This window comes from Anguilla rostrata, chromosome 7 (assembly GCF_018555375.3).
Source record: "Anguilla rostrata isolate EN2019 chromosome 7, ASM1855537v3, whole genome shotgun sequence".
Lineage (NCBI taxonomy): Eukaryota > Metazoa > Chordata > Actinopteri > Anguilliformes > Anguillidae > Anguilla > Anguilla rostrata.
In genome coordinates this window covers 47,680,511-47,692,712 of record NC_057939.1, presented here as the reverse complement: position 1 = coordinate 47,692,712, position 12,202 = coordinate 47,680,511, and the positions used below count along the sequence as shown (strand labels likewise).

The window sequence follows — 12,202 nt, the reverse complement described above, 5'->3', positions numbered from 1 at the left end:
AAACCGTTGTGCTGCTCAAAGTCATAATGACACGGCACTGATGAGTCAAGTATAATCCAGCGTGCAGAAGCGTTACACTTTAATGGACTGCTTTGAAGCACTGAAGTGCACTGGGCCAAACTAACAATTTAGGAAATACATCCACCGTTCCTCATATGGCATAATAACGTGCCATAAACAAACCTTTGGACTAGCCTTTGACAACGGCATTTTCAACAAAAATGTTACTTTAAAAAAAATATATATATATGAATCTGACCTTTTCAAATGATATGCCCTTCTTGTCAAGGGCGGTCCTCATAAGCAGTCATAAACACAACAATTCTGCATATTATTAAAAAAAAAAATTTTTTTAAATATTATATTCAAATATTAGTGAAACGGTCAGCCTTCAGGCTGGATTCCATTCTGTGACATTCCGTCCAGATCGTTTCACGTGAAGAAAACCGAACAGTGGCAGTCAGTGGTCTTGTCTCGGGGTATGAAATTCGACTTTGGGGCTGTTCTTCGAGCGTCTGCCCTCCCCGTCATTGACAATGTGGGGACATTTAACACATGGGGCATTGTGAGGGCCGTTGCCTTCTCCAGCAGAGGGGCATCAGAGGACCCGGGGGGGGGGGTACGCACAGCCATTTTTGGACTACAAGCTCTGCCCCACCCACAGACATGACTCGGTTTTTTCAGAATTCTCATTTTGAAAGCCAACATTCAAGACAACAGTTTACACACAGGACACAAATAGCTTATAGCTCATAGGCCTCGACAAAAAAAAGAAACAAAATTACTGTTCAAGAACAAAACACTTTTAAAAGACATAAAGTGGAACAGGCCCGACGGGTGTAGCTTTAATAAATGTAGCTTTTGGCAGTAAGTGATCCACGAAAGGTTGCCAAGTCTTTTAAAAGTACAGTTTCTAGTGCAAGAGAAGCAAATCAATTGATATGTCTGCGTTTAAACTTCTTTCTATTCATGTACTATACTGCTAGCTCTGACACACATCAATCCGATTCCTCTCAGGAATTACATTTGCCGACATTTGGGAGCGATGAGGAGGGTATGGCCACACGTGACGTTTCATTTAGGAATGGAAATAAAATTGTATATTTTCTTTCCAAGCGAAAAACTCCGGTGGTAGCAGAAGAGAGCAATTCGGCTGTGCGGTGTTAACTGCACGTTCTTAGCAGAAGTGTGCCGACTCACATAAACCTAGAGATGAAAATGCGACACAAATGTGAGGGAATCCGCTCTCTTCATTCTTAAAATGAAAGAAAGATTGCCGGAAATCGCTTACAGTAATAGCTCATCCTTGTTGCTGTTTGGTTTTTGACAGTTTAATTAACTTCATAAGCACTGGGGAAAAAATAAAAAGTGTAATCTATTCAATATGGCACATATTGTAGCTTAACAACATAAACATGGGCTTCATCCCGGCAGGAACTTTTGACTTCTTATTGTTCTACATGACCTTTGACCTCTGTTATGATTCTAAATGAACTAAATGAGTTGGGCAAGTTGCCAATATCGAAACCTCACCCAAAGTATTAACACTTTCATGTGAATTCGTTTTTAAAAAGGATTTATTTCTATTCATTTATTTCATTTTCTTTATTGAGGAACATTTAATAATTTTTCCCATCTTAGTGGTATCCCTTTTCAAGAATTTATTATTTAAGTTCCTGTAATGCATACATACACATATACACACTTAAGTTCCTGTCCTGCATACCTACAGTAGGCATACACACACTTCAGCTCCTGAGATGGCTTAAGGAGAATCTTACAGCATCGGGAGTCCTGCTGCTAGCCCCTACTGGAATTTTTACGGGTATCCTCCGGTTGTTAATGTCTACTTTTTAAAGCAAATTTATGTGCATATAAAATGAAATCTCACACTGCAGGAGCAAAGCAGCGCTGGAAAGGCACAGGAAAGCTCAGTCTTTTTCACTGCAGAACAGGAGCACCTGAATTAAATGCACTCATAAATCTAGCAAAACTGCAAGTCGTTTTTTACAGTGTTCAGATAATTTCCCAAATATGAATTAGCATTGTATTATTATTATTATTATTATTATTATTATTATTATTATTAACATCATCATCATTAGCAGTAGTAGGAAAGAGGGGGCAGCTAGTGCTAGGAAACAGTGCATAGCATGACTGTATTAGTGTTATTGTGCAACTGTACCTGTATTTGTTATTAGCTCCTGAAGTTTACTTCCGTTTGGTCCTACCATCCACGCACGACTGTGTCTTTTTTTGTCCGCGCCCTGATCTGATCCCTGAGTTTGGTGGACTTTCCCCGCTCCTTTTTTTAGAAATTCACAGAAGCTCGGGGCGGTAAATAAAAACACTGAAGCGCTCTGCGATTCATTTTCGTTTTTATTGCGTTTCTTTTTTTCTTTTTTTTTTTCCGCTGTCGTTTCCTTCCTCCCGTCATCTGGACGTAATTCCGAAATTGCGTTTTTCAATCCCTCGGAAAACACAAAACACTTGTAATGTTTCCCCCCCCCCCCCCCCCTTCCCTCCCATTCTGCCACAGTGCTCCCCTCGCCCTCTGTAAAGAGCCAAACTATAAAGACGCGACCGGCAGACACCAATCTGGCGACAAACCCGTCGCGGTCGCCCAGGTGATGAATTTACGCGGAAATGAGAGGCGCGAGCCGAGCCGACGGCCTAATGGCGTTTTTAAGCGTACGCAAGTTCCACAGAGCTGGCGCAAAGCTGTAATTTTCGAGGTAAATGCGGCGCTATTACTCTTTGACGTCGGCTGAGAACAGGCATTTAGCGGCGGCTAGTTGAGAAGACTCGGCTATCCCGTGTTGTGGAGCACTTGAAGAAGGACTCAGAAGATGTAATTCCAATAAATCATAGACGGGGAGGGCCCTGGCATTATTCTCAAGACTGAGTGCTAGCTTTAACAAACCATGGGTGGTCTCCTTCTAGAGCGAGTAAATGCATCCATTTCTCTGTTTTTTTAGACGGCCCCAGTCGGGAACTTTTTGTCTCGAAAAAACCAGTGGGCCCCCTTTCATCAACTACATTGCACCAGCCCCTCCCCCCTCCCCTCCTTGCCCCCACACCCCCAAACCCCCCAACTTTGCCTCCTGCAGAGGCTAATTTCATGTCCAACTATACATTACAAAACTTAAGCTTGGAGGTGCAGACAGCATCAATGGTTTTAATTGATCCATAGTACCAAAGACAAAAGATGTTTGTTTTCATTGCATGATTAGCAATGCCCAGCTTAGACATGAAGACACTCTGTGGTGAGCAATGACACACAAAACACTTATTCCCTAATCTTTCCGCAGACATGCTCGGAAAGGAAACAGTGCAAGCGTGAACACATTTAATCCATTGCCTTTTTTTTACTAATTTTGTAATGGTATTACCGGGACATGTGCAAACAAAAGAGAGAACGTGCAAACAAACGTGGGTTCCACATTCCTGTCATCGGTAGCTGCGGTTCCCACAAATCTCTGGCACGTTAGCGTTTCGGTTCGGAGTTGTGCTGTGGAAAGCACAGAGGCTGCCGCGGCAGTTTGCGGGAGGGAAGCGGCGTGGGACGTGGCCGATCGGAGGCAATGCGTTAAGGGTTAGAGCACGCACCCCTCTTTGCCCCCGCGGGTTTCCTGCTTGAGCCCTGCGGCGCTGTGTTTCGGGGCCGGGATGCCAGAGGAAGTGGAGCCCCGCGCTGAAACGGAGGAAGCCGTCCCGAGAGCCGGCCCTAAAACACCAGATTCCAGGTCCGGCTTTAGCTAACCAGTGACAGCTCTGTAAACAAAGAGGGAACAAAAAGTCTTCAGGGGGGAAGAGAGAGAGAGAGAGAGAGAGAGAGAGAGACAGAGAAACAGAGAGAGAGAGAGAGACAGAGAGAGACAGAGAGAGAGAGAGAGAGAGAGAGAGAGAGAGATCGGTGCGAGACAGAACGGGAAAAGGGGGGAGAGAGAGAGAAGTGGTGTGAGAGCAGTGGTAGAGAGAGGGGAAGAGAGAGAGAGAGAGAGAAGGGAGAGTGAGAAGTGGCAAGGGAGCAAGAGGGAGAGGGGAGGGAGAGCAAAAGGGAGAGGGAGAGAGAGAGAGAGGGAGAAAGCGGGCGAGCGAGGAGGCAGGCTTTTCCTTTTCTGGTAGTTATAGCTGGTGAAAGCCAGAGCAGGAATTCTTTGTCCTGCAGCGCGGGTGAGATATAAGCCAGACGGAGGAGGTGGTGGGGAATCGTTCATGGGCTAAGCGTCGACAGAGCTAAGGTACGCAGGACATTTTTTTTCTCCCCCTCCCCTGTGCGATTTCTCACAGAGAGATTTATGGCGTAAGGTTTGGGGCTTTTTTTTTTTTTTTCCTTGGGTGGTCCGCGGGAGTTTAACACACCCTTGGTGTTTTAGCGCGGGTGCGTTTTCTGCTACTGATTGAGTTAACATCCTGCTGTTTCTCCCTCCCGCTTCTGCTCGTCCTTTTCTTTTCTTTTCTTTCTTCTCCGGGTTTTTTCCAGCGCGGTGAGATCTTGAGATTAGCTCAGGTATTTACATGAGGCTGTAAGGCACGGGATTCATGAATGTTAATGCAGACTCAAAGGCCCTCGAAACTTAAGGAACCAATTTGTTTTGCACATCTTTGAGCGTTCACATAGTGAGCATCTCTGTTAGTGCGAAGGCGGGGTTCTCATAATATTGCAAGGTTCACAAGTGATTGCCTTGAGTTTGAGAACTATTTTTGACACCTTATTGTATTTGTCAAAGTGCTACATTCTCTGGGAGGAATCATTGAACACCAATGGAGTATACTTTAATTTTGTAAGCTTTATGATCTTGTGGATTGATCTATCTTGACCAATCAGAATATTAGACCATCTCTGTTGAGGGTTGAAGATAATTGGCAGTGCCCTTAAGATCTTTGTCTGTTGTTTGTAGAAAGCCTGCATTTATTTATCTTGCATCTTTGACGTACATAAGTTGAATGCTCACATGATGGCAATTCCAAAACATGCAGACTGAACACAATGCTTGCTTGTTGTCAGGTATTAAAAAGATCACTATAATGGAATTTATTTTCAGATACAAATGAGTTTGAATAATTCTTGGCGAAATGCCAATGGTGACCAAGCCCTCCTTTTACAATTAGGATACAAGACTGGATGTACAAAAATGGAGGAAACAAAGGGTAAAATATCAATTATTTTTAAAGAACATTCATTTAACCAAACAGACCCATTTGGAGGGGCAGGACCCAGCTGTGGTTTTGCATAACATTCGGTCTACTGGGTATTTCTGGCTGGCGGTTCTCTGCTATCTGTACCTTGACTTCCTCTCTGGACTGACAGGGCTCAAGAGACAACAGGATGTTGGAGCAGGGCGGGGCCCCGCATGTCAGAAGCATGCCAGATGTTCTGAAAATAACCACTCAGCAAAAGGGCATCATTTCCCACAAGAACGTCAACACAGTATTTACCACACAAAAAAAATAACAATAACACCCTCAAATAGCATTTATGGATTAAGAACAACGACACTGAGCGATTCTTTAAGACGATGCTTGCGTTGGAGACGGTTGAGACGCATGTGGAAGGTGTATATATTCAGCCAGTGTATCCCAATGGGCCTGAAGCTCCCGGTGGGTCATCAGAAGGGTCGAGGTGGGTCGCAAGATACATGTGAAAAGCATGCAGTTCTTTCATTCCATATTTGAACATATGTGAGGCCAAGGTTTAAGCAGTGGGCGGGGTCAGGGAAAATGTCTTCGCTCTCGGTGGGGGCGGGGCTCGGAGGGGTTTAGGAGCAGTAGTGTAGCCCACACGATGAGAGGGGGGAAAGCGCAGTGGACTCTGGGATTGGAATCTGCTCTGATAAGTCTTTTGCAAAAAGCGCACCAGAAACTTCCTGTCACCGGCTGACTCTCCTGCACTCATCACCTTCAATAAAAGTGGAGGTGATGAGCACATTCTGCCATCAGGAAGCGACACTGCCCTTCCTGACGGCAGACACAGATGTTCTTGTATCTACAGTATGGCCTGGATTCCCTTAAAACGGGCCCTCGACTTTAACTCTCATTAAAACGGCAAGTGCGTGTCGCTTTTCATCACAAACAGCTTGGCGAGTTTCATTGCATCGGAAAAGGAAGAAACGCGTGTATTTATCAACTCAAAACTTAGGACAAATATTTATGTCTAGAAGTTGCCTTTTTTCCCCTTCTTTCTTCTTTGTAAAACATTACTATACATCTGAGATACAGAGCACAAGGCTGAAATTATATGCATATTTTTCCCCCCTTCACAAATTAAAATTGGCCAAAAAACCGTTTGTGATCAAGAAAAAATATATATACATGCTGTCGAAATTTCACACTTTGATCCGAGTGGAGGACCGAGCTGTTGAGTTATGGGGTGCGATTAGCACTGACTAACTAAATAACGTGTCCTTTTCAGCCTGAAAGGGGGAGCATGGATCCAGTGGCCGCCATGGAAGACGACTTCGAACGTCGCAGGGAGCAGAGGAGGCAGAAGCGGGAGGAGATGCGATTGGAGGCGGAAAGGTGAGGTGCGCCTGAGTCCGTCCGAGCGGAACCAGGTCAGGCTGCGCCGAATGCTTTGGCACTAGCGTTGCCAGTCATGGCACCTCATCGCTTTGCAAAGATCAAGGGTACCATGGTTCTCACGCTATACTGCAGGTGCAGCTAGGGATAGGTCTACTGCAGGTTTCAAATCCAGGCCCACGTTGCCCGTTTTACACAAGCTATAGACTAATGTCCCCAGCCGTGGGAACTATTCGTGGTCTTACTGAATCTTCAAGGAGTGACATCACCTTCTGTAGTAGATGTTCTAGTGCTTGATGACATTTCAAAACTTCTGTACATGATCTTTGCTGGTGTGTGTTTACACACCTCAGACGCCGTCACCATCGTCAGACAGAGTGCTGCACGGTGTCTTATCTTGGTTCATAATCGTTAGGCAGCTGTAGATAAAAGCATGAATTTAGCGGACACGTAAAATTTACAAGCTCTGTCAAACAATGCGTGTGATTTAGGGTTATGGTACAGAGGGGTGTATTTCACTTTGAGTGGAATCTGCGGGGAGCGTGGAGCGTGCTATGGTCTATAAATGCATTACTTCTGCAGACAGAGTGCTCTTAGCTGTCAGAAGCGCCGTCAGCTCCACCTCCGGGCGCCCTAGATGGCCTGTGATCTGCATGCCAAGTTGGAACCAGTTGACTCACCCCTGCATTGTTGGATTTGCTTCAAGCTTGCTTTTTTTTTTTTTTTTTTAAACAAAAAAAGACAGTCGATATCCATTGCCCCTCCTCCTCCACTTTCCTAAAGATGTTCAGATGTCTCCATAAAGAGTCTCAGTAACCCTCATCTTGTCCCAGGGACAGAGAGATGTTTACCTATCAAGTTTAAATAAATAAATAAATAAATATGTTTGCCACTCCCTCCCCCCAAGGATGATTGGGGGTCAGGGGGTGGGGGAGGGGGGTCCTCCTGGGACAGAATGGCAAAAGGATCACTGTTACATACTTTAGGCTATGGTCTGAGTCTTTGTAGGGGTGCTTCATTACACTTTTAACCTAGTATCCATTTTTTACAGCAGTATATATATATACTGTAGCAATTCAATCCTACCGGTGAATTGAACCAGCAATTGTTGAGTTACAAGCCAATTTCTCGAGCCACTACAGGCCTACAAGCCAACGTTATACTGCCCTGTCGCTGATCAGTTTTCCTGTTAGGCAGTGGCCGCACGCGCACCAGTGGTAAATCTACCCTACTAATCTGGGGCCTCTGCCCAAGATGTTTCAGCAATGAACATGTTGACAGGACTGTTTAATGACTTTGCCAGGATATTTGATAGTCGACAGTTGCTAACAGTGTAGTTGATTCTCTCATTTCTTGTTAGGCTGTTGCTGGCTCTATGGGGCAATTTCTCTTAACGGTGCTTGTACAATTAATCGGATATCTTGATCAGCAAAATTGTCTGAAATGTTTTTGCTGGATCTGCCTTGAAAAGGGAAAAATGCATGCAAAAATCTTTTGTAAATCTGGTCTTAAATGTAGTAACTATCCTTTTCTGTGAATACTGCCTCCTCTTCTAAACCAGTAAATGTACTTATGCACATCATTCTGTTATGTAGATTTAATGCAGTGTAAACAAGGTGCAATGTTTAAATTCATTTGGATTCAGAACTCCTCATTGGGAGGGGGGCTGCAGGGAGGCCTCATCCTATTAAGGCTGTTTTCCAGTGTGTGGATGGACCCCATGGTCTGGTATCTGTTAAGGCTCTGTTCCAGTGTGTGGATGGGCTCCATGGCCTGGTATCTGTTAAGGCTCTGTTCCAGTGTGTGGTTGGTCCCCATGGTTTGATATCTGTTAAAGCTGTACCAGTGTGTGGATGAGCCCCATGGCCTGGTATCTGTTAAGGCTCTGTTCCAGTGTATGGATGGGCCCTGTGGTCTGGTATCTGTTAAAGCTCTGTTCCAGTGTATGGATGAGCCCCATGGTATGGTGTCTGTTAATGCTCTGTTCCAGTGTATGGATGAGCCCCATGGTCTGGTATCTGTTAAGGCTCTTTTCCAGTGTATGGATGAGTCCCAGAGTCTGGTATCTGTTAAGGCTCTGCTCCAGTATGTAGATGGGTCCCACAGTCTAGCATTGAATCCAGACAGTGCCAGTGCTGACAGTGGCTGGTAGCCCCGCATGGTCATATAGCTGGTGGTTGCATCACCCAGGGATTTGAGGGTTTCAGTCATCTAAAATGACAACTCATCCCTAACTAGCAGGGACCCGCAGTCTGCTTGCAAATGTTGCCCATGACGAAAAGTGTAGTGACTGTGTGAGCTCAGCTGGTGGACGGTGAGCTCAACTGGTGGAGGGTCAGCCCAACTGATGAAGCTGAGCTCAACTGGTAGACTGTAAGTGGATGCTGGTCTGCTCTCTTCTGAATCATGATCAGTGGTTGCAGCCGTGAGCATGTCTGGTGGATATAATTGGGTATTCCAAATCTGAGGGGAAAAAAGGATGAAAAAAACCACATGGAACCGTATGTGTATGTTTCAGTTTGGAATATTCAATTGTATTCACCAGCATGTCTTCAGTTTGCAACTTGAATTTCAATTCATTTCCTGAACTGAAGACTGAAGAGGAACTGTTGTAGGCCAGGTGGACTGGGTTGAATTTCCTGAACAAAGGGTCAGAACACCCAGTTCTAGCCACATAATAGACTATAATTTTTGGCAGTGCAATTATTATGCACATTCATATTGAACAACTATGTCAATCTTCCACATCAATGCTCAGAAATGTTCACAAACTCTGGCTTTCTGCTTTATGTATTGAAAGCCCATGATTAGCTTGCTGTAGAACATAATAACACTTCCATATATGGGCTATTGCATGCCATGTTTACTTTTATTTCACTTGTAAATTACCTTTGTTGATCTGGTTTCTGTCATGAATTGCAGTTAAAAGTTGGAAAAGGACCTGCTCGAATAAACTTGAGCTTTTACAACGAATGAAATAAACCAGTCCAGGGCCAAAAGGCATGTGCCAACTTCTAAAACGATCTGTGTTTTGTTACGCAAGAGAAACTAATTGCTTCCAAGTAATTGAAAAGTACAGTAGGTCGAACATGGCAGTCTATAAATTAATTTAGCTGTTTGTTTTAATGGCACATCGTGAAATCAGCTTAATTTCTGCTGTTGGCACCTTGGAACTACACTGAAAAATTTGGAACTGTCAGAATCATGAAGAAAATTCTACATGTGGAGTTCTGCAGAAAATTAACAGTAGTTGTTGTTTTAGTTGTCTTTGAGTTTGTATGATTCTAGGGGGTTATTAAAGATTGTTTATGATTATGTGGACAGCTGACAGGCCAGTTTAAATTCACTAGAGTCACTTTACAGCTCTGGATTCAATTAGTTTCTGTTGTGCATGAAAAAAATAAAAATAAAACCCGCGTTCCTTTTCTTTTTTCTTCAAATTGAATTCATATTGGTTATTGTTACTAAACTTTCCAAACGTTCTTGCTGAAGTGAAAACCAAAAACTACTGTTATTTGTAAGTTAAGAACAATATGTGCATGTTATTCTAACTGAAACTAAAAAAGACTGTTGCTTTTTACATCGTTGACCTCATCCGTTAAAATCAATCCAAAGCTTTGCTAATGCAAAAACCTCATCGGATAGATACGTTTTCCCTGGGGATTAATGGACTGTGAGATCGCTAAGCCGTCTGCATTAAGAATGTTTACTGTAAGGGTCACAAGGGTGGTTTCCTACTCGCTGGAGTTTCCCTTCCTCCTGGACGTGCAGCGATCGCACGGCCATATATGGGCGGCCAGTGCAGATGTGCGGCTGAACCCGGGAGGAGGGATCGCATCGGCGCGCGCGTCGCTCCTGGTGGGAGTCCTCGGCCGTCTGAGGAGGACCGTAGAGAGAGAGAGCTTTGACGAACGCCACCGCCCCGTTCGCTCGTCGGCGCCAAGTTCACTTCTGCCGTTTTAAGAAAGCGAGCCGTTTTGTGGTCTGACAGCCTTCAGCTCCCCCCCTGCCTGCCACACACACCCCTGTCTTTTGTCAGACTTCACTTTTCCCTATCCGCGGTCCAGAGAGCTTTTCGCAGGCAATCTACATCAGTAACAGTGAGACGCTGCGGGCTGTGAGCGCCAACTTTATCTCACCATCCATACGTTCCCATAGATTACTTCAGCTGAGGCGTAAACATTCTTTTTAAGTGGCCCCCGTTGTCAGCACATAGTTAAACCGCTAAAAACGTACCCCAATAAGAAAGGCGTCAAATCCGCGATGCGATTCTGGGATTACGTATTTGATCTACGACTGTTTCGCATTATTTTCCTTCTTTGGCACAGTGTGTGTAATTGTTGCCTTCCACTTAAAAGTTGTTTTTTAAAGGCCGGACTGCAGTGTGGGTGACTCCTCCTGCCAAAAAAAGCAAATGGAAATACACTGACAAAGGCCACGGTGATGTAAAATTCTCTATGATATGATTTTCAAGGTCAATGATTGGAATAGCCTAGCGTGTCGGTAAACGCATCGTTAACAGCAGGGAAACCGTGTGCTAGGAACCAGGAGACTTTTCCCAAAAGTGTATAATTAGTTAGCTACCCCTTTATCGATCCATGTAGCATTTAAGTTCTGATTACTTCCAGTGCTTAGCTAGCTATATATATATTGAGATATCCTCAACTAGGCCGATGGAACAATTGCTTAGGGGACCGTTTGCACAATGTAGTGTGGCAAATCGCTCTAAGAGCTTCACGTTCGTTTATTTCCCGTAAGGTACTGCCAGTGTGTTAATTTTGGCACCATTCAGTGAGATTACTTTAAAATAACGAATAATATAATAAAGGGGGCGCACACAGAGGGGTTGGACGATACACAGTACACGTAGACAGCACTAAATAAATGAAACAAAAACGAAATCTGATTTTGTGCGGATTCCTGACAAATGAAAAAAGAAAGTTTTATTTAATATTTTGTTTTTCTTACAGTGGGCTATTATCAATATATAGGCCTACCTATATTTCATATGTAATGTAGAATCTAAAATTGTTCATATTATTCGTAATTGTTCATGTTCATGTTAATTTAATTGTTTGTGGGATAATGGGATGCTAATTATTGTACCATAGTAAGAACCTGCAACATTTTGCCTGTCCTACACAGTGCCACTTTAGACATACTGCCGTTTTAGACATATTGATTCAAGGTGGCCTTTGCTGTGTGTGAGAAACTTCCAGAGGGACAGCTGCAGTTTCTTCAAAACCGCAGATTACCAAGCAAAGACCAATAACAACGACAAAACAACCAAGCCTCATACAACACAGGAAAAGCCAAAATGTTACCAAGGAAATGCTTTTGGGTTTTGTTCCAAGAAAACACATTGGATATGTTTTTTTCAGATTGTATGTAGTCATTTGTGGTTGGAGAATTTCTAATCCTTCCTGGTTATGCGCTTTTTTATGGACGCAAAAGCGGTTTTGTAGTTCACAAATCAAACTCTAGCTACATTCCGTCTCGGGAAAATAGGCTCTCTAATGATCAAAATGTAGTTTGTGTTTTCTCTGCTGCTGTACAGCCATTTGGAACAATTAGCCAAAAGAACTTGTAATTATGTTGTCACTTCCTCCCTAGAACTCTTTTTTTATGGTCTCAGTACATTCCTTATTGCCCTCAGTTTTCATTAGCATGCATTCATACA

At 43.8% G+C, this 12,202-nt stretch overlaps 1 protein-coding gene across 7 annotated transcripts in view; it reads left to right on the top strand.

Moving 5' to 3' along the window:
- Positions 1 to 12,202, top strand: part of LOC135259887 (non-muscle caldesmon-like) — a 57,596-nt gene that overhangs the window by 21,133 nt on the left and 24,261 nt on the right. For 6 of the 7 annotated variants that reach the window (XR_010331422.1, XR_010331421.1, XM_064344799.1 and 3 more), the window contains exon 3: positions 6,416 to 6,522. Coding sequence is in view for 5 of the 7 variants with exons in the window: in XM_064344799.1 (XP_064200869.1) it covers positions 6,431 to 6,522 (92 nt within the window). In the remaining 2 variants the exon portion in view is untranslated. Of the gene's footprint in view, positions 1 to 4,074; positions 4,245 to 6,415; positions 6,523 to 12,202 lie in introns of those variants that run through there. The other variant, XM_064344798.1, reaches the window with a different exon arrangement.